Consider the following 23,501-nt stretch of genomic DNA (forward strand, 5'->3'; position numbering starts at 1 on the left):
TACAACAGATGCATCATATGTTTCAAAGGGGTTGGAGATGTCACCTCTGTGGCTTTTCCACTTCTGTTTGTCTATCTCATAAGCATAATAAATGGCAAGAGAATTTGTGGACATGGTATTACAAAGAAAAATAGTTTCTGACTCATAATTCAACTCCCTTGCATTCAGCTCATGCTTTAATTAAAAAAAATAGACTTACCTTAAGTGCTCCGACATTAACTGCTTCTTTACTCCAGTCACAAGTTGATTGCCTAAAGCAAAATCTAAACAGCCAGAAGGGAGACTCCCCCAAACTTTGAAACCCAGTCTTGCGAATGCTGCTCTTAAAGAGCAAAACAGAAGGTGTGGCATCTAGAGGAAAAACAAAGAAGTCAGGAAACTTGCATCTGGTGGAGGATAACTTCTTAAGCAGCTGTTCCCTTCATAAGAATGCAAGTCCAGCAATTCATTGTTTACCTGTTTCAGTCACTGTTATCACTCAGGGGCCAGTTTTCCTTTTGTTCTGCAGAATGGTCCTGACATTGTGAGTAGCTGTTATTTTATTGTCAGAAGGACTGGGTCTTCAGGGTGTAGGGCAGTGGTTCTCAACCTTTTTAATGCTGCGACCCCCAACCGGTCGTAAGTCAAGGACTACTCAACCGGTCGTAAGTCGAGGACTAGTCAACTGATGCAGCACCGTTTACAGAATGGGACTTTTGGCGGGCTCAGCAGGGCAGAGACAGCCTGGACAATTCCTATTGGCTTTTGAAAGCCAATAGAATTAGACTCTATTCAAGAGAGTCTATTCTATTGGCTTTCAAAAGCCAATAGAATAAAAGGGAGTAGCACAGCTAAAGAAAAGGGGAAAAAAATGGTGGACTGCATTGTTTGGTGACCCCCGTGAAATGGTCGTTTGACCCCAAATGGGGTCCCGACCCACAGGTTGAGAACCACTGATGTAGGGCTTTGTCGTCCTCAACGTTTCCAGCTTGTTTGAGAGATGCAGCTCCTCATTAACTTAGGTTATGTATCAGATTTCTTTAGGTGGATCCAGAGTTATATATACACACACACACACACACTCGTTTTATAGCAGTGGTTCTCAACCTGTGGGTCAGGATCCCATTTGGGGTCAAACGACCATTTCCCGGGGGTCGCCAAACAATGCAGTCCGCCATTTCCCCCCCTTTTCCTTAGCTGTGCTACTCCCTTTTATACTATTGGCTTTTGAAAGCCAATAGAATAGACTCTCTTGAATAGAGCCTAATTCTATTGGCTTTCAAAAGCCAATAGGAATTGTCCAGGCTGTCTCTGCCCTGCTGAGCCCACCAAAAGTTCCATTCTGCAAACGGTGCTGCAAGTTGTCTGCAGCGAAGGCGAGCTGTCTGGAAGTTTCCACCCCTCCCTGCTGAGCAACTACTAAAAATGTAAGTAAAAGAGGGCCAGGGGTGGGAAGTGGGAAGCCGGCGGGCGTAGGGAGGGTTGCTGGTGCGCGTGGGGCCCGGCGGGTGCCTTACCTCCCTTGGGCTGGGCCAGCTGGTGGCCCAGCCGGTGGTCGGCCTGTGCTGTCTTTGCCGCTTGCCAGCTACGCCTCGGCCGGCACAGGGGTGGGAAAATTCTCGACTTACGACCGGTTGGGTAGTCCTCGACTTACGACCGGTTGGGTAGTCCTTGACTTACGACCATTTGGGGGTCGCTGCATTAAAAAGGTTGAGAACCACTGTTTTATAGGGATGGCTTATTCATCTGCTTTGCCTCTCGGGCCTACAATTTGTGGATGCTCCAACACTGGAGGCTTTTAATAAGAGACTGGACAGCCATTTGCCTGAAAGGGCATAAGGTCTCCTGCTTGAGCAGTGGGTTGGACTAGAAGACCACCAAGGTCACTTTCAATTCCGTTGTTCTGTTCTGTTTTATTCTATTCTGAACGGAGAGTGGTGCATTCAGAAGCCTAGAGGAAAATCTTCCACAGGTGCTACTTTGGGGGATGCTGCAGAGATCACAAAATTCCCTGCACTCCAGAAGAGTTTAGAGCATGTCAATTATGTTATAGCCACATTTCATCACAATGGGAAGAATGGAAGAACGTTTGGGGGGATGCTGGCTGGGAAGAGGCACTATGGATCTGTGAGAAAATATTGGCTCCCTTCTTTGCTCTGCAAAGCACAGCAAGTGGGTAATATCAGGATTGTTCAAATATATAAAGGAGCACTAAAGGTGTGGTCTGGAAGGGTAACAAAATGTATGCAAGAAAACAACCAAGCTCAGAGAACACCAAGGATTCCACAATCCTGGGAAAATTTTGATCAAGGAGCCTCTATATCTCGATACTCTATTTTGGGGAGTTTTCCCACACTGGTTACTTTCATGCTATTTAACTGCTTTATAATAGCCTTTTCTTGTTTTTTCATGTGACCTGCTTGAAGGCTGCTGAGTGGAAAACAAAAACAACTGACTTGCTAGGCATGCATTAACTAGTATTTCTCAAAGATTCCTTTTCAAAACTCCCTGTGGGATGGGGGATTATTTTAAACATGTTTAATTTTCTAAGATTTTATATTGTACGCACTATCACCGTTCTGTGTTGCCATTCAGACATTACAGCCTGGAATTATGATCAAAAGTCATTGCAGTCATTAAGTGGGTCACTACATAAACACATCTGATTGAAAGACTTTTTTTGTGGTGGTCGGTAAGTAAATGTGTCGGTTGTTAAACATATCATTTTTTTATCGGAAACTGGAAGTAAACTCCAGAACCCAACTAAAGCCTTCAAAATTCACAATCATTTGACCACAGGACCCTGCAAAAGATTGCAAAGGTAATTGCAATTGCAAAGTGCCCCAAATGGGATCACATTAATGTCAGGGGGTTGTATGTAGCCATCAGAACTTCAAAATCATGTCATAAGTACTTTTGCAGGGACCATCAGAACTTAGAACAGTTGGTAAGCGCTTAGTCATTAAGTGAGGTCTACCTGTACTGAGTCACAACTCCAGCATTGGTCCTACTGGCTGAGGTTTTGGAAGATGTATGTCAGGGGTCTTCAAACTTGACCCTTTTATGACTTGTGGACTTCAACTCCCAGAATTCCTCAGCCAGCTGCTGGCTGAGGAATTCTGAGAGTTGAAGTCCACAAGTCATAAAAGGGCCAAGTTTGAAGACCCCTGATGTATGTAGTTCAACATCTTCAAGGCAACTGGTCCTTCACACCTGTTTTCCATTACTAATAGCTAAACTTCCTGGTCCCTGTCTGCTTTCCTTCAGAGGGGCTTTCTCATCACTTGCCATCTGATTCTTCAATTGGAAATGGGGGTGTTGAATACAGTACCTTTCATGGACAATATATGTGTTATATCTCGGGATTGTGCGTCTCCCATGGGAACACAGTCTTTGCCCCAAAATGTCTGTCTGTTTTAATACCTGAATTCAGGAGGGAAATCTACTGCTCCAAACCTATCAGATTATATATATATACAGACACAGACACAGACACACAGACACAGACACACAGACACACACACACACACACACACACACACACACACACACAGAGAGAGAGAGAGAGAGAGAGAGAGAAACGGAGGGAGAGAGACAAACAGAGAGAGAGAGAGAGAGAGAGAAAGGGAAACACACACACACACACACACTTCTCTGTAGCTTATAAAGGCCTCTGAAGGCCTTTATAAGCAGAAAGGTAAGAATGCCTATTTGGAAATTCTATCACTGCGTAGGAAGTACAAATAACATAGTATATTGGTGCCTGTGAGTGTGAGCAGATTAAGATTACTGGATTTCAATAATTATTTTGGCAGGCATTCCATAATCACCTCGGCAATTATTTTGTCTGGATCAGTTGGCAGCAGTAGGCATCGAGAGACAGGAAGAGAACAGCTCCGTGTTTTATCTGCAGCTTACAACATTTTTGTTCACGGGTATAATGAGGGAAGCCTTTGGTTGCTGCTTATGTTAGACTTTGCAGTCCTGCTGGTTTTCAGTCTAAAAGATGGATTGAAGCCCATCGTGTCACAGATATAATAAGGACATTAAAGAGAAAGCCTTATTGGGATCAGTCTATAGACCAGGGGTCCTCAACCTTGGCAACTTTAAGACTTGTGTCCACAAGTCTTAAAATTGCCAAGGTTGAGGACCCCTGGTCTATAGCACTAGATTTGTAAGTGGTGTAATTGGAGAATTGGGAGGAGGGGGGATGATTCACAACATAAATAAGATCACAAGATCAGGCTTGAGATGGCAAAATCTAACAACCTTCATAATTTTTTGGCAGATATACTGGGGACTTGTAGCAACCTGAATGGAGAGGCGGTTAAACTGGAATGATGTCTTCTGAGTGCTCTTGTCTTTGGGCAAATATTTATTCATAAATTGTTTCAGAAGGTATATTGATGCAATATGCAATGAGGACAACCCTGTAATTATGTTTAGATTCATGCTAGGTGGGAACTCTTGCAAAAACATCTAAGTGAACTAGTGTGAAGTGTATACCTTTAAAATCCACAATGAAATGTGAAAAGCCTTTTAATACCTTCATTTTTCTCTTCATTGTGAAAAAAGTGTAATCGGTTTGCTCTTTGAAAATGCTTTGTAAATTAGCGATTGGTGATGGCCAAAATTTTCCCAAGAAATCAGCTATTGACTTATGAATGCAATGTTTGCTTGGTAGCTCAACAAGTCATTTCTCTTCCAATTCCAAAATAAAATTAGATACAATTCTTTTAAACATGAAACAGACTAAACCAGACATGTCAAACTTGCGATGTCACATGACATCATGCGACGTATTGGAGCGGTTCCTCATGACGCATCCGGCCTGCGAGCCGGCAGTTTGACATCCCTGGACTAAACTAAGAGTTACATTTAAAACAGAGTAAAAGAGCAAACACATGTGCAGGGTTCTCAAGATGTGAATCTTCCAGGATACAATATGAGCGAACTAATGAATGAAATTGGAATAGGGCTGCCGTACTTGGAATATCTGAAGCAATCTGCATCACAGATGCATTGATGGATTACAGTGTACAATGCTTAAAAAAAAATGACTTTGTGCTCCTTCTCTTTTTCTCTTCCTTACAGGAATGCTTTCTTTCTCTATCTAATAACTATTATTTCATATTAACCATGATGTCATATATCCAGTGCATAATGAAACTAGTCCTTTCTTCCTATCTCTTTAGAAACTATTGTTCTAACTTCAATATCTGATGATAGGAATTGAGGACACCTATAAAAACCAGTTCTCTAGACACTTTTCCTATTTTCAACCTAACGTGGATATAATCATGTTTTGCTTTATTTGACTGCTCATTCCTGGTAACTGACACTTAACTGATTTTAAAGAATTTGAGGTCTAGCATCTAGATGCCTTGCAAAGGGCCATTTCAAAAATAGCAATTCTGGTGTTAACTCAGCTGGCAAAATCATATGAATCTGTACCGTTTATTAGTTGCAAATCTTTATATCTTTTAAAACTGGTTTAAGTGAGCAGCCCAGAGCTTCCTGTGGACAAAATTATAGTGTCCAAATGACATTTTCTGTGTTTTGATCTTATATTATTTCAAAACCCTTCCAGTATTTGGGCTTTTCTCAAGGTTGGATTTATTTGCATTTTCTGCCATGCAAGTAATTTAAGAGGTTTGCTTGGCAACCAGCAACAGAGGTGTGCCTGGAACATTTCGTATTGGCCTTCTTGACATTTTGAGGCTCACAAGTGCAATCAGAGTATTTACTTATAATTTGCCTGGGATGAATGAAAGAAAGTAGATGTAAGACAATATGCAGACTGGCCCTCCTTTGTCTCCAAAGTATAAATATTTATCTTTATCAGGTTGAGAAGTATTGCTGTATGTTGACTGGTGAAGTAAGTTGGGATTTGAAGAGAAAAAAAGGTGTTTGAGTGAACTGCAAATGAAACTGGTTCACCTCAATGAGGAATGGATTTTAAAATGTATTTATTGGGCTAAGGAAGCTGAATAACATTTGAATATTTGTATTTGAATTCATTGGCTTGGCATGAATGGTTTTAGCAAGGCTTATGTTGCCATTGAAATCAGATTTCTGGACCTGGATCTTTCAGTGGGCTGATGGATCTTGAGCTTGTTAGGATGCCATTTTCATCCTTAATTTATTGACAAATGTTCCTTATGTCAAATTTAATGGGGGAAAAATAGTTTTCTAAATCTCTAAAGTCAAAATTCTGACGCCGCTCCTTGTTCCAGACTCCAAATGCTCTTTGAGTTTTTTGCAATGTGAAAGTTTCTAAATGCAGTTAGGTGCTTAGAAAATGCAGTTTCGGTAAGAAATTTTTAATAGATAATAATTTTTTTTCACCAAAGGAAGAGGGACAGCAAGTAGCTAAGTCAGACTCTGAAATGCCACTAGTTGTAGTCATATACGTATTGGAGAACATGGTTTGCAGGTAGGAAAACCTAAGTTTCAATTTCCAAAACATTTAAAATAGACTGGCAATGCCTCTGCTGTTCATCATTCTGCTGTCCATCGATGTAACTATCTGACCGATGGATGGACTTTGTGTAAAGCATTTTCAAAAATTCCTGTGGCTTGTTCCGAGGCAGCTTATATGGAATTCAGTAACAGCATTCTCACTTCTTAGATCCAATATGCCTAAAGGAAGTTTCACTTATATGGAACTGATTTTTAAGATGCCACTCATCCTTTCCCCAAGGGCAAGTAACAACATTTTTTTAAATCTCATTTGTCATTTTAATATTTTTCTTTTAAGGGAAACATTGTTGCTTCCTCATATATCAGAATGGAATGCAGAAAATCACAAAGCCACTCTAGAAATCTCTATGTCTTAGTGTGAAATCCTGGTCTTCCTGATCAGAGTCCAATGAACTTTGTGTGACACAAGAAGATGGACTAAAGTTGGCAGAGTGCAGTGATTTTGACTGTATTCTGTGTTGCTTTTCTCTCCCCCTCCCTCCCTCCCTCTTTCCTTTAAAGCATTGGGAGATAAAGAAATAACCATTGTTTCCCCTTGATGGTTGTTGTTTTACACTGGGGTTGCATACTTCCTTTTTCTCAACACTTTTGGAAATTGCTTGAGTTTCCTTCAATCCTTAGAGAAAGAGGTCTTAAACTTTTAAAACTTTAAAATTAAATAAATAAATAAATAAATAAATAAATAAATGTTTAAGGACTTAAGAAACAATCTTGTTTTGGAATAAAAAAGGGTGATTTTGGAAAGTTACAAATGGGCTAAGGCAGTGATGGCAAACCTTTTAGAGACCGAGTGCCCAAACTGCAACCCAAAACCCACTTATGTATCGACAGGTGCTGGATGGGTGTGGCCCACTCGGCGGGTGCAGTTACAGTGGGCTTGGCAGACTGGGTGGGCGTGGCCACTGGATGGATATGGCTGCAGTAATCATGGCAGATTGGATGGGCATGGCCGGGGTGGGCATGGCCACCTTGATGTTGCTTATGGGGGGGACACCTGTGGAAGCCAGGCAGGGTTGGGGGAGATCCAGGGGGTCTCTAGTGGGTGTGATGGTGGGCTCCAGGCTGGCTGGCCTTAGGCCAGTGATGGTGAACTTTTAGAGATCACGTGTGCTGGGACGATGGCGCATGTCTACAGAGAGGTCTCTGCGTGCCGCCTCTGGCATGCGTGCCATAGATTCGCCACCACTGGGCTAAGGGTTCAGATGGATTTGAAATAAGATGAAGGAAATCTTTAAATCCTTGAAAAAATGGGAAATGCTATTCTTTTCAGTTAAAAAAGTGATAGGATAGGAATTTGAAAGCTGGACTTTAGAAGGAGCTAAATATTACAATTAAAGGAGAAGAACATGTAATTTTGACTTACTAATAGAGATTAGAGCAAAATATTTCAGTATTGGATGTATTAAATAATATTTGTGAACAAAGGACTTGGTAGTTAATTTTAAGAGTGTCTGCCAATATAGATAGACCATTGAAAAAATGTTGAAAGAGGAACAAGTTTTACCACATAAAACTGAGGCGGATTTCAAAGTGGATTTAAAAATGACAAGCTACAAGGATGATATGGAAAAAGATGCTATACTGGATATACAAACCAAACCAGCTGATGACTTAATAAGTAAAATAAATATACAAATAACAAAGAAAAAAGCAACCTGGATAACTTTCTTTTGTTGGATTTATAAAAGAGACCTGTTAAAACTTTGGAGAATTTTGAGAGCAGAATTTTGTAAGAGACCAAGAAAAAACAAAAAGAAGCCGAGTCCTAAGGCATTATTTGAAGGGATTAAAGACCAAGATTATTCAAACTAAAGGGAAGGAATAAAAAGTTGGCTTATTTGATCAAAGTTGAAATAGATAAGTTGTTATCTCTGGTAAACTTTAATGGACTTTTGCTGACCAGGTATGAACAACAAAGCTTTAAGGATTTGTAGATAACATGCACATAAATAATAGAGTCTTCCCTCTTTCCATTAGGAATATTCAGAAAAGTCAGATGTGTGATTTTGGGGTATACAGCATTTGTTACATTCAGGAAAGGTGCCCTTACCTTATCTGGAGAAGGTAAACAGCCTCAGTGACACACAATGTTGTTGTGTGCAGCCTATGGATTCCAGTAATGTTCTCTACTTAGAAGTGTTCTTTATTTGGAAACAAAATGTGGTATAAAACCTGCACTGAAGAATCTTCTAGATGGAAGCAAGCAAGTAGAGTGCATTATATGGCATCAGTATTTTAGATGTTGGTGCCATCAGAGTCTGTTGAACTTTAACTCTCAAAATTGCATAGCTACTGGTGGGTCTACGACAATTCGCCATGGCCAACTTGCCACAGCCAACTCACCATGGCCAACTCGCCATAGGACAACTTGTTGCCAGATAAAAGTTACACTAATAACAAAGAAATGGTGGAATAGAATTATTAAAGAAAGGATGCAAAAGGAGGGACAGAATGAAATGTGATTGACAAAAATTAAAATAATTTATTTATTTTAAATAATTAAATAGAATTGTTAAATTGTTGTCCCATGGCAAGTTGTCTCATTCCTGATACCGATAGCACTCTGACTGGGATTTCTCTGAGTTGAATCCAGAGGCCACCACTGGATAGAATTTGTTTGGAGAAGGCCACCCCAAACACACCTACTCACTTATCCGTCTTGGGTTTGGCTGAGGAGATGCATTCCCCGACACTTCCTCAAGCCAGGAAATTCTCTTATCTTCTGATGAGATCCTGTAGTTTTGCCATCCCTGGACTTCGTGTCCTTTTGAATGATTGTGTATTTAAAGGCTTTATCTGCGGGTCAGAACAAACAACTTGTGTTTTTAGGGGAACTTTTTGAATGAAATGATTAAGTCACGTGTGTGGGGTATTTGGTGCTCTCTGAGCTTGGTTGTTTTCCTGCAGATGTTTTGTTACAAAATTAGATTACATCAGTGCTCACATGCTACATTCACATTTACAAGTTTTGTGGAAGTGTAACATAACTGAACCTATATAGGAGGTGTGGCAGAACATAGGGTAGAGTAAAAAGAGGGATCAGCCTAGAATCCCTACATGGCCACAAGTGAACTAAACCCCCTCCGTCTTGAATTCTGTTGACCCTTATCTAACTCCAAGTAGGTGCATTAGTTGAGAATATTCCTGTGCATGGGTATGAGTACCAATAAATCAGTTTAATTGGATCTTCACACGTGGACCTAATCTTTTGGGTCTGACAATGTATGATTTGCTTTTCTTCTTATATGAGATTTGAAAACTTGTCATTGAGTTCTGAAGTTCATGAATTTCTTCCTTTGTTCAAAGGAGTCTGGTTAGATAATAAAGATTACTTTAATGGAAAATATCTTCAGTGACATCGCATGGTTTGCAACAGTGCTTCGAAATAGGAGGAGATAAATTATTGGTCCAGCTCGTGGAGAAAATAACATGTCTGGAAATGCGTTACATGTAACATCTCTTCTTAATTTATACAATTTGATTGATACGCTATTTTGAGGTAATCTAACACATGGGGAATTAAAAAGCAGATTACATATTTGATTACACTGGTTGATTGCAGAAGTAATCTAAGAAATAGTGCAGTTCTTCACAATAGCCAAATACTTACATTTACCCAGATTTAGTTTTCCTTTTATGCAGAGTGTTTTTCCGTTTTTGTTAATATAGAACGGTTGTAACCGTTTTCAAAATTTAACTATATATATAAAACCATAATGTAAGGGTTCTAAAACTTTCTGGAAAAAGAAACTATTAATTCTGGACAGGATTGTTTCACAATTGTATGCATTATAGATGAGAAATTTTAGTTTAGTGATAAGGAGAGTTCTAAAGATAGAGATAGGTTTAGTTTGAATCTCTTTCCTACTTGTGTTTTTAATATTAGTAAGTTTAGCTTTTTCCTACATGGAACAATACAAATAATAGGGATAATTTAATAGATGGTTTACAAAAGGAAAAATAAAATTTCAAACTCTGACACTAAGCTGGCAATGATGGGAATAGTCCAACAATAAGAAAGTTGATTTATAAATAGAAGATAAAGACATCCCAAAGGTGCTTTTTCAAAAGGCAACTGGACTTTGTTTTTCATTGAAGACATTTCGCATCTCCTCCAACAAGCTGAAGAAGCTTCTTGGATGAGAAGCAAAACGTCTTCAAGAAAAAACAAACTCCAGTTGCCTTTTGAAAAAGCATCTTTGGGACAACCACGACCTGGATGACAGAGGATCTCCATAGAGAGAAGATAAAGAAATTCCAATTAATATTGCTTGAGTGCGCAGAATACATCACCTCTTGGATTCCCCTTTCTCGACCAAAAAAAATAACCATGTGAAGAACTGCACTTGGACTTTGTGTTGATTGATCCAAAGCACCAATCCAGTTCTTGGTTCTGTCCTTCCAGTTGGTCCCAGAGGATGAGAATCCTTTCTGTGTCCCCCTTTATTCTCTCTTTTTTAAATCACTTATTTTCCTTTTGTGATATGGAAGGGAAGTTGGAATCTCAGGGGTAGCTAATCCATTTCAGATGATCTCTGTCTCTCCACCCCCCAAGAAAACCAGGGTGCTCAGATTTCTTCCTTCAAAGCAGAAGAATGACAATTAGTAGTAGCTTGTTTATAAGCTGTTCGGCTGTTTGAAGTCTTCCAACCCCTTCTACTTGTTCGTCCCCCTTCCAGCCTTTTAACTCGTGCCTTTAAAGAGCCCAGGGGATGTTGATTATTTGGCTTCTGTAGCTCTGAAGTCTCCTCCTCCTTCCTGAGATCCACCCCTAAGCAGAATACGCACTGTGGAATGACAGGCATTCGTTCTTCTTTGGAGGGGGCTGGCATGGGAGCGTATTTATGAGAATTACACCGTGCCCAGGCGAGCGATACAGGACATACCGTGGCAGAGCTTGGACCTGCAATCCTGGACTTTTTCTGACTTTGGGGTCTCGGGGTGGGTTGGGGGGAAGTGGTGAAGTTTCTCCACCCTGCGGAGTCTGTTAACTTTCAAAGGCTGATGTCTGCTTCTCAAATTGGCTTGCCTTGTTCCCTCTCTCTGAGCCTACCTTGAAGAATAGAAGAATGGGACAGACGCGCTACTCAAGACCGGTATATCCAGCTCCCTTGGGTGAGTAATGGAGGGTCTAGTTGCAGCTGAAAGCACAGCCAAGAATTGTAGGTGAAGTCAAAGCACGTTGAAAAAAGAGATGGCTAGGATTGTGTAAGTTGGAAGAGTTTTTGATTCTCAGAAGTGCCGAGGAGAGATTGTTTTCGTAATCCTTGCTTTAAAAAAAAAAAAGAGAGAGAAGCCTTGCTATGGAACATCTATTGCTCTGTAACTTGTACCTAGTGTACTTTAGGAACCAGTCTTTTTGATCTTTGCTTGTTGCTGCCAGAGTGGAAAAGAATTCCGAGTAAAAGTGGTCAGCAGAAAATACGTATTCTGCATTTTGCTTGGAGTAAAATGCTTCAGACAAGGATGATGCGCTGATTTGCTATTTCTCCTCTATGTGATAATTATTAAAACACACTTCTTCTAATCACCTACCATCCTGAAGCAATTTACTCAGTCATCCTTTAGCAGGAAATTTTTTTAAAAGAACATTTGTCCATATCCACTTGCTTCCATTTTCAAAAAAAGCCATTGCCTCCACGATCCTACACTTTAAAATTAAAATGGACTCACTATCCAAGAATGAAGGAAGGAACAAAAGTTTCAGGTTGATGATTCCAGAGAGTGGGTCTTTTCAGTCATGGGTTTTAGGGACTATTAATGCCACTATTGAAGTCATCGTTGCTGTCCCTATAAAATCCCATAACTGTACATCTCTCGGGTTTTGACAAACTGTTTGGCAAAGCAGAGAAGCAAAGACTTGGGGCAGATGTAGGGGAAACATCTTGTGGTGTCTCAATTCAGGCAGCCTTGATGACAGTGGAGGAAATATCCAGGTTTGCATTTTAAGAGTTAACATCAGAATTGTACAAGGGATCTTTTTTTCTTCTTCCTCTCCTATTTAACTGTGGACCCAACTGAATCGTCTAGGGAGCCATCCAGAAAATATCTCTATCAGGCTACCAAGATTGGCGTGGTGTTGCCTGATAGTCAACCAGGATCTGAATAAAGATGCTGACAATTGAGGTTTTTTTAATGTATCTGCCATTTTTTTTCACAGTACTACAAATGAGTTAAGAAACATTTCTTAGCCTGACTCTGTGCAGGGTATATTTCACAATTAGGGTGTGACTTTGGTAGAGACAGTCTTTGATTTGGGAAATGAGCTTTAAGAGTTAAATATGTTTGCAGCTTGTCTTGTGGCCTCTATTATAAGTCGCATTTTAAATCTCCACTAAGTGCCTTCCCATTTTTAAGAGGCGATTTCTAATTTTGTGTGTCTGTGCGCTCCCTACTAATTTAAATTGCTAAATGTATTTAGCAATTTCCTTATTTGCAAAGGAGTAGATTAGATAGTAGCAGACAGATCCTTACATTCTATTATCTTGTGTTGCCAATGTTTAGAAGACTTAAACCAAAGCACTGGTAGTTGAAATAAAAAACAATTCTTTAGCAATAGATAAACTTTTAATGTATTGTAGGTACTCAAAGAAGCCCTCTGAAATGATTAGAACAGTATTTAGGGTGCAACATATGTATTACGTTTCTTTATTCTCACTTGCTGTTACCAAATTAAATCAACCCACCTGATTTGCACCTTAGTTTCTTAGAGATTGTATGCATTGACCAGAGACAGAACGTATATTTGCCCTTGTTGCAAATAGGAGTATGTGGCATTTGTTGATGTGACACAGCTTACAATATTGGAAATAGCCATTATTTTTCTGTAGCAGGTTGTTTTTTCTTTCAGGAAGATAGGTGGGGTGACCTTCCCCATACTTAAGCCCTGAGTGCACATAATTTGACTTCAGCAAACATATTGCAAGACAGTCTGGCTCTTGGGAAGGTGTGGGGAAAATGTGGAATTCAGTTCAAACTTAAAAAAAAAAAAATCCTTTCCAGACAAGGGCTTTATCCAACGTTCCCTTGACTTGTCTGTGTGTGGATTCCCAGTGACAGAATGTGCCATGGAAATGATTCTATGAAATGTGAATTTCGTTATGCGTATAATACATTACACACTGTAACAGACAGCTGTAGATCTACAACCCGTGGGTCACTGGTAGTGTGGATGCAGAGGTTGAATTCCTTTTATTTCCTCCAAGAAGTTGCTGCCACTACCCATATATATACTCTTTTGTTCCAGCTGAAGTAGAGCAGAACTTGTTATTTTTAAGGGGAAACATTGGTCTGCAGCATTACACTCTTTAAGCTTATTAGCTGTAACTCTGGATGTTTTTCACCCCTCAGTATCTAGTGCTATTAGTTCTGGTTATGATGAAAAAAAATGACAAAACATGTTGTGACTTCATGATGCAAACTTCACTATTTTGTACTTGATACCAGATGCAAGTACATAAGTCACAGGGTTTTGCTACAGTGATGCTATGATGTGTGTTTTGACACTCCCTCCACCCCCTGTTCCCTATGTGTTCACTTGACATTCATCTCATGCAACTTAGTGAACTATTCAAGCCACTGGTTAAAAACCAGAGTTAGCTGACCCCAATTACAATTTCTGCCAGGTTTCCACTATTTTTCTCAATAGAGGCTTACTGATGCAAATGTGCTATATTTCTCCATAGTGGTTCCTGGACAGTGAGGTTATACAAGTGTTTGCACAGTGGATGCATTATGTCCAAAAATACAATTTGTGCCCAAATTAAGCAGATGTTTTGTAATACAGAATTTAAATTTATGAAAGAGGAATAACCTGTTGTTTTTAATCAGAAAATATGCCAGCTTAAGAGCAGAGGTAAAGCCTGTGCAGACTTCCTTAATGAAAGAGCAAAAATAGACGCTTGGTCTACTTTTTACTGAGTTGCCACAATCGCACAAAAAGCCTGCAGCCTGGGATCCTCTACCACAGCTGGACCTAGCTAATTTAATCTAATTTAAATATATGTAAATATTTGAAGTAACACATTATCTCCAATCTAGTTCTATTAGCAAAGATGTACAGAAATAGCACTTCATACTCTTGTGATTTTCAGTTGTTTTGTGAAATAATTTTATCAGGGACATTGTTTACCTCCAGAGAATTTGCTGCTAGCCTGGGGTAAATACTATGGTATTAATGCGATGGTTGAAATAAAAAGAAGAAGCCCTTTTGTACTGCTCCAGGGTCTGTTGGATCACTGCGCTACATCAGAGCCATCATGGGCTGTTCTTGGCATCGTGACATCAACCACCTTCCTGTTCTGCTTATCATGTGGCGCTTGGTGCAATGCAGGACACGCTAATATAATGTCACCAAATTTACTGAGTTATTATTGAGCGCCTCGTGGATGCAAGACGTTGGCATAGGTATATATGCATTTCTGCTAGCAGAGGGGGATTTATTTCAAAAAAACTTTAATTTGGTGGTATTTATGGCACTCCTTGACTGCTTTCTGGTTTTGTTGTTATGAGAAGCTGCTACCCTTTGGGAATATATAACTCAAATGAAGATGATAGCTAACAATTGAAGAAATAGACAATTGCTACAGAATTTTAAGTATGTATAAAGAATGATAGAATCTACTATCTGTGTTAAAACCAGAGGTTTTCTTTTTAAGAGTGATGGATGAGCAGTTAGGAAGATTATTTTAATCTATGATTACTGTGGTGAGATTACTGTTTGCTCAATGAGGGAAAGATTGGGCATTACCCACTATGGAGGAATTGTTGGTGGAACTGACAGAACTTGCTGAGATGGAAAAATGGACTTATTCCTGTGTTTCTCAACCATGGGAACTTTAAGAGGAGTGGACTTCAACTCCCAGAATTCTGGGAGCTGAAGTCCACCCATGTTAAAGTTCCCAAGGTTGAGAAACACTAGACTTATTTGATTAGATAGAAGTCATTATTGACATTCATCAATGACTTCAAAACACCTTATGGACTTTTTGCACAAGAAAGAAATGTTTGTGATGTAGGCCTTTGATGATCAGAAGATGTACGTTATAAACCCACATTACCTGTTGATCTATCCATTGTTTGTACAATACAATCTTAGAATCTTTATGAAGAAGAAGGTGAATATATTTTATTTGACTAAGATTAGCATACTTAACCTCATTGGATTTTTGGATTTAACAGTTATTTCTGTAGAATATTTGATTTGATTACAGTTGGTTGTGGTACAACACCCATTACTTCAGAGTGGTTATATCCCAGTATGTCTTCACTGAATTACAACCAATAATCAATAGGATGAATTCTAGAACCTTGTTGCCTTTCCATGACATTGGGAAAAATGGTGAATATTATAATTTGGGTCTGCAGCAAATGTCATTAAAATAATGTTCCTAGATCAGAAATGATCATTTCACCAAGTGAATGAATAAAATTAGAGCTCTTATTAAAATATAACGCCCTTGGCATTTTTCTAAAGAGGAAGCATGTCTGCAAATAATTGGAATATTTAGTAGTGTTGCTTTTGATGTCCAGAAATACATTTGCAAAGGAAATCCTAAAATGTTGGCTTTTGTGTTCTGCAAAATATGAAAAATGATTTTTCAGAAGTATTCACCAAACATGGGATCTCCTTCAGTGTATATCATAATGTTTAGAGCTTACACTGTTTTGTTTTTGCATTCATGACTTTTATTGTTTTATCAATGTATAAAATACAAAGAAAAATAAAAATAGGAAATTAAGGGAAGGAAAAAGAGAGAGGGGAAGAAAATACGATGTACAAGGGAAAAAGGAAAAAACGTCGACGCCTAATTTTTTTAGCACAATACATGATAACAGCATTACAGCCTCAACTTTTTATTTTTACACATTAGTATATAACTAGCCATTTCTCTAACAACAAATCTATCTAATTGGCAAAATCAAACTCACAGTTTCATTTTTTTCATCACAAGCAAAAAAATCCAGAAGTGATATCCAAATAAAAAACATAATTAAATATATTCTCCTATTTGAATAAAGCAATCAATTTAACCATTTCTGCTTTATCTTCCTTGCTGTGGAAATAATACATATTTCTGTTTGCACTTAATATTTTTTATAAATCATCACCATTTATATTAACAAAATTCACTGTATTCTTTCAGATTTCTTATAATCAGTCGTAAGAGGAAAAAACTTTTTCCCATCCATTTTAAACATTAGCCTTTTCTTTAAAAACATTTCTAAAATCAAAACATTTTAATACATCTTTTTCTTAATTTCCTTTTAACATGCATAAAGTTCACTTTCAGACCAATAAAATTCCAACTAACTAATTACATTTAAATCACTCCCTCCATGTTATCCTCACAGAATAATTTTTTCTTCTTGTTTACATCCTTTTTAAAACTCTAAACTTTTCTTTAAGCTAATACATCTTTTTCTTTAGCTTTCTCTTAACATATATACTTTCAAATACACTTTTAATAATATTTTACAAGTTTTAGGAATTACTTAAGCATTATATATAAAGGAAAAAAATACATTTTCATAATGTTCCCAACAATTTTCCTCTGGTTGCTGATCAAACCCAGACTTGCTTAGTTTTCAGTAACTATAATCTATACATTGTTCCTTTTATGGCAATGATGGTTATACAGTAATATTGATTAATAAATAAATCCTGATTTAAAGTGAGTTTTCTTGACCAGTGTTTTAAATCAGTTTCAATCAAATCCACTCTACCAAGAACTCAAGAAAAGCACCTTCCCTTTACCAATTTAATAATAATAATAATAATAATAATAATAATAATAATAATAATAATAATAATAATAAAAATTGGAAGGGACCTTGGAGGTCATCAAGTCCAACCCCCTGCTCAGGCAGGTAACCCTATACCATTTCGGACAAATGGCTGTCCAGTTTCTTCTTAAAAACTTCCAGTGTTGGAGCATTCACCGCTTCTGGAGGCAGATTGTTCCACTGGTTAATTGTTCTAACTGTCAGGAAGTTTCTCCTTAGTTCTAGGTTGCTTCTCTCCTTGATTAGTTTCCATCCGTTGCTTCTTGTCCTGCCTTCAAGTGCTTTGGAAAATAGCTTGATTCCCTCTTCTCTGTGGCAGCCCCTGAGATACTGGAACACTGCTATCATGTCCCCCCTCGTCCTTCTCGTCATTAAACTAGACATACCCAATTCCATCAACCTTTCCTTATATGTTTTAACCTCCAGTCCCCTAATCAACTTTGTTGCTCTTCTCTGTACTCTTTCTGGAGTCTCAACATCTTTTTTACATCGTGGTGACCAAAACTGGATGCAGTATTCCAAGTGGGATGCAGTATTCCAATTATTTAAGTAGAGGTGCCGAGGAAGTAGCTGGAGGTGTCCATATACAAGACACTAGTTCTTTTGGAGATTTTCTTGATTTTCTTGCCTTCCCCAAAACATGGAATTGTGAATTCCCATCCAAAGATTTCCCCTAAGTGGTTAATGCGCTAAGTAGTTACTTGTGCACATTTCTGCATATCTAAGTATGGTTGCAATTGGGTTTTGCATTGGGAGGCATTCTACATCCAATCATTTCTTGCATCTGGAAGTATTCTGTTCCCTTTAGTTTATTTGTTTTAAGGACACAGGTCTTAAAGTGTTCTTGTGCAGCTGAGATTCAAAAATGTCTCACGTCCATATTTGCCAAAAAGTAGATTTATTTTTGGAAAGCTCCATGGAAACACCCCCTACAGTGTAAGCCATTTGTGAGTAAGGCAGTTACTCTACAATCTCCCTCTGAAAGAATTATGATAACACCTGATCTACTCACTAAGTCATGGAACAAGAGTAATATATTATTTCTTCATAAGATTGGTCTTAAATTGGCTTTGTTCCCATTCACACATGATCTCAACTATATCACTGTATGATATGAACCCCTTTGAAGCCAGTGTCACTCAAATGATGCCAGCCTCCTGAAAACATTTGTTTGAATAGAAGCCTGACTTGGGTTATAGGATGTTGTAAATACTGGGAGAAATTGAAATGGCAGCGCTGTGCAAAGAGAGCATTTACATCATAACTTCATTCAAGTAGGTATTCTTGGTGCAGAGTAATAATGAATGGCAAATAGAAGTGAATGTTAGATATTTTCAAATTAACTTAGATTTCATGCTTATGCTAAGCCATAACTTTTAACCCTGGAATTTTGGAATTTGCACTTGGTATGCCATTGCTGAGAAATAGGCTGGCCATGGATCTGGAGAGTATGCAGGTTGCAGAATTCCTAAAGTGATCTGTTTCATTTTAACTTCATACAGTATGTGAAACTAGGAGAAGGAGTGGGAGAACCTAGGGGCGGAGTCAAAAGAGAAATCAGCCTGGAATTTCTATGTAGCCACAAATGGACTGATTCCAGCACCTCTTGGATTCCATGCCAAGATAGTGCTGTTATTTGAGTAGATTTTTATAAATAGGCATACTTAGTAATACATCAATATAATTGGAACTTGTGTTATCCTGATTTTTCATGCCTAACTAGCCATTAGAGCAGTGGTTCTCAACCTGTGGGTCGGGACCCCATTTGGGGTCGAACGACCATTTCACGGGGGTCGCCAAACAACGCAGTCCGTCATTTCCCCCCCCCCTTTTCCTTAGCTGTGCTACTCCCTTTTATTTTATTGGCTTTTGAAAGCCAATAGAATAGACTCTCTTGAATAGAGTATAATTCTATTGGCTTTCAAAAGCCAATAGGAATTGTCCAGGCTGTCTCTGCCCTGCTGAGCCCGCCGAAAGTCCCATTCTGCAAACGGTGCTGCACCAGTTGAGTAGTCCTCGACTTACGACTGGTTGGGGGTCGCGGCATTAAAAAGGTTGAGAACCACTGCATTAGAGTTTGTTATCTATGCTTTATAATATAGGTTGGTTTTGTATTGTTTTTTTTTGTTGTTTACAAATATTTTTAATAATTTGTAAACCACCCAGAGCCACTGGGAGTTGGGAGGCATAAAAATGTTAATAAGAATGATAATAGAAAATCTATGAATTGACAAAATTTCTGTCTGTCAATTACAAGACCTGACTGGATGAACTCAGGCATAATATACGAAATCTAAGGAATAATTTCTTGGTCACTCTTTAACTTACAATTGATTGTGCAGTTTTGGAAGTGAGTTCTATAACAACGAATCAGATGTGATTCATCTTTTTCCTATATGATTTTTTTTTTGAAATTTTGTTTTCCTTTGTTTACAGTTTGTTCCTAAGGAGAACTGTTTATACTGCATTGTCATATTTGTAGAAAGGGAAAGATGCTGATCAGCATTCTTCATTGTGGTATCCTCCAGATATGTTTGAAATAGCAACTTCCATATTTCCACATAGGATAGGTAACATAATTCTAGGAAATATGGGGCATATTCTGGGACATATGAAGTTTAGTAAGCCCATTTACAAAATGCCGTAGGTTAACTTTGAGCAGAGATTGGATATTTGTGGCCATATGACCAAGTAGCTAAAAAGTTGGGAAGATTTGACAGGCAATAACCATAGTGGGAAGCTGTCGGATGCATAGAGCATTTTGATGATTTTTAAAATAAAATATTCCTCCTGATGTTTTAAACCCCCCCCCCAAATAAAATGGAAGCTTATGGAAATGATAAACTAAAGAAAAGAAGAAGAAAGATGAATTAATAGTGACTGAGAGACAGAGTATTTATCAGTAAATTCAAAAAGGATATCTTTTGGCTAATGGAACTTCTTGTAAATCATGCTGGTTGACTAATATTTTACAGGGAAAACTCCAAGTACCATAAAATGGCTCAAAACAGTAAAACCTGAATGGATTTTCCATATCTGACATTTGTTTGCTTCATAGACCAGTGTCGTACTTAAGCTGCAGGGATATTTTCCCACAGGCCCTTTCTCTTCCTCCTGCGCACTCTTTGTTTTTAAAAATGTTTGGGGAATGCCAGAACAGTAGGTGGAGTGGGAGGCTGTTATTGTGTTGATTTCCTGAGATTGTTACTTTTGGCATGGGATGCTTTTTCTCCCCCCCCCCCATTTTTAAAACAGGAAGTAAATCAAAGCCACCCCCCTCATCATTTTAGCTTGTTTTTTGTCTACCCATTTTATAGCAAATCTGTACAATAGTGTAATGTATAGTATTTTCCCAAGGTTTTTTTTCTGTGTATTTTCCTGCTGCATAAGGTTTTTTTAAAAAAACTAATAAAGTTATATTCCAGCTACAGGTAGTCCACTACCCATGACCACAACTGAGTTCAAAATTTCTGTTGCTAAGCGAAACAGTTGTGAGTTTTGCCCCATTTTATGACCTTTCTTGCCACAGTCGGTAAGTGAATCACTGCAGTTGTTAAGTTAGTCACACAATTATTAAATGAATTTGGCTTCCCCATTGACTCCGCTTGTCAGAAGGTCGCAAAAGATGGTCACATGGCCCAGGGACCGTGCAACCATCATAAATATGAGTCAGTTGCCAAGCGTCTGAATTTTGATCATGTGATCACGGGGATGCTGCAATGGTTGTAAGTATGAAAAGTGGTCATAAGTCACTTTTTTCAGTGCCGCTGTATCTTCAAATGGTCAGTAAATGAACTGTTGTAAGCCAAGGACTATCTGTAGTCACCTTCATCTAGAACAGGGGTCCCCAACCCCCAGTCCGTGGACCAGTACCAGGCCACAGCATGCTAGCAACCGGGTCTCACAAACAAGCAAAGCTCCGTCTGGGGGATGCAGGCAGCACACAAAACCATGCACCCTCCGGTCCATGAAAAAACCTCTCTCCATGGAACCGGTCCCTGGTATCCAAAAGGTTGGAGACCTCTGATCTAGAACGAGGTATCATTGTGCCAATGTCCTCTTAGAATGAATGTTTCTCTTTCTCTTTCGTGTGTAGCTGAGGAGGGGGAGCAGCCAACACAGGATGCTGGAACGGTGGCTGAAGTTCTGGAATCTGGCGACACGACCCCACCTTCCAAGAGAAAGAGCAAATTTGCTGGTTTTGGCAAGATCTTTAAACCTTGGAAGTGGCGGAAAAAGAAAACTAGTGGAAAATTTAAGGAGACATCAGAAGGTAACCTGCTAGACTCCAGTCCTGTTCTTCTCCCCTTAAGCCCTTGTGCTTTCTTAGCCTGAGTTTGCTCACTGCGTTAAGTGGTAAAGTGGCTTGATTTCTTTTGGCTTTTGAGTGGTAATGAGAGACTCTAGCCACTGTACTTTGTAAATCATGTTTTGTGGCTTAATTCAAGGGAAGGAGTAAGTGAAATGTAGTTTAATCAACAAGCCACAAGTAATAGTCTGTTATTTCCTGAGACCCCAGTCCTTGTTTTGGATATGGTATTTGTTCTTATGCCATTTTACCTCCCTGACTGCTTTGGCCACAGGTCACTGAATCAACAGATCTTCCAGATCAGAAATTATCTGGCATAGCACTTTGCATTCTTACCTGAAAATAGCAGATTCCAGATCTGCTTCCTCAGAAATGTTTTCAAAGTTTTATTGCCACTTAATAATGATAGCCAACTGTGTCTATAACTAAGCTTTGTTGAAGTGGCCTGTAGTAAAATGCCAAATAGAAGTTCAGACAAGGAGTGTCTAGTTAAAGTTCTATTGACTATTTTCCAGTTGTAAAATACTGTATGCATGAGGTGTTATCCTCCTCTTACAACATGGATTGAGGGAAAAGAAATACTTACATAATAATATGTATGTAACATTCATCCTTAAAGCAATCACAACGAGCCACTTAACCATATCTTAAAAGTGATTTTTTCCCCTCCATCTTTGCCCTCTATTCTGAGTGCTGGTTTTTTGTTTCCAATTTAATGTCAGTTTTAGAACGAAAGATTTCAATGCGAAAACCAAGAGAGGAGCTCATTAAAAGAGGGGTTCTTTTGGAAGATGTTGAACAGGGTGAGTTTACCCATTGTCTTCCTCTGTGTATTCTACATTTGCAGTTCCAGCTCTGATAAGTTTCATCTTTGGCATTTCATGCCTGGGTGCCCCCTCGCTTTCTCCCATCCCATCCCCTTCCCTTCCCCACCTCTGTTAAATATGACTCTCTGTCCTTATCTGCCCTTTGAACATTTTTGATACTATATGTTCCGGGGAGAGACAGCGAAAGAACTGTTTCATTTATTTCCTTTCTTTTCTCCAAGGAGACATTTTAGGTTGACAGATTATGAGTTTCTGAAGGTCAGCTAGTGAGTAACTGAAAAGCTGACTTGGATTCCAAGGTAGCAGTAAAAAGGAATAGCAAAAGCACTTATATATTGCTCCACAGTGCTTTACAGCACTCTCTGAGCGGTTTACAAATGTCAGCATATTGGCCCCAACAATCTGGGTCTTCATTTTACTGAACTTGGAAGGATGGAAGGCTGAGTTAATCTTGAGCCCATCAGGATCAAACTCCAGTCTTTGGGCAGAGTTAGCCTGCAATAGTGCATTCTAACCACTGCACCACCACAGCTCATAATGGCACAAGGATAGTGCACAACCTTCATATATAGAGGACTTTGGTTCAATTCTTGATAATTGAGGATGGGGCTGGATACATCTAAAATTGTGGGTGACTGGATGATTGACAGCCAACTACCAAAATTCTTAGCAGATGTGAGCTCATATCTGGATACTTCAAGACTGGAAAGCTCAGTGATTTGGGACCATAATTTAGATTTTGGGGACCATAATTTAGACTTTTGAAGCATAAGCAGCCGTGGCATTGCCAGCCACAAAATCCTCATTTTATGGAAAGTAAAAATGAGGATCCTCACTGCCAGCACTTTAGATTTCCAGGTTGTTCCTCTTCCCTCCTCCCAGGTGGGCACACTTTCTTAAAAAAAAAAAAAAAAGCCTTAATTCAAGACCCAGAGGCATTTCTGTTGATAAAGAAAATACTAAACATGGTCTTCCTTGCAGCAATTGGCTACTTCTTTCAAATTTAAAGTGCATGAAAGAAGTTTTAAAAGTCAGGTGTCGCAGTAGGCTTGGTGGGATTCAAGGAACATATCAGTAGGTCTGTTGGTGCTTCACAGGGAACACATTGGGGGGATGCA

At 39.0% G+C, this 23,501-nt stretch overlaps 1 protein-coding gene across 7 annotated transcripts in view; it reads left to right on the top strand.

Annotated features, from left to right (window-relative positions):
• The window catches only part of PHACTR4 (phosphatase and actin regulator 4), a 90,607-nt gene that overhangs the window by 39,182 nt on the left and 27,924 nt on the right, over positions 1-23,501 (top strand). For 4 of the 7 annotated variants that reach the window (XM_039334281.1, XM_039334277.1, XM_039334280.1 and 1 more), the window contains 2 exons: positions 21,344-21,520; positions 22,279-22,359. In XM_039334281.1, coding sequence (XP_039190215.1) covers positions 21,344-21,520; positions 22,279-22,359 — 258 coding nt within the window. Of the gene's footprint in view, positions 1-11,215; positions 11,578-21,343; positions 21,521-22,278; positions 22,360-23,501 lie in introns of those variants that run through there. The other 3 variants (XM_039334279.1, XM_039334282.1, XM_039334283.1) reach the window with 3 other exon arrangements.

Source organism: Crotalus tigris, unplaced genomic scaffold (assembly GCF_016545835.1).
Source record: "Crotalus tigris isolate CLP2741 ecotype Arizona unplaced genomic scaffold, ASM1654583v1 scf7180000017628.32516253702:7417878, whole genome shotgun sequence".
NCBI lineage: Eukaryota > Metazoa > Chordata > Lepidosauria > Squamata > Viperidae > Crotalus > Crotalus tigris.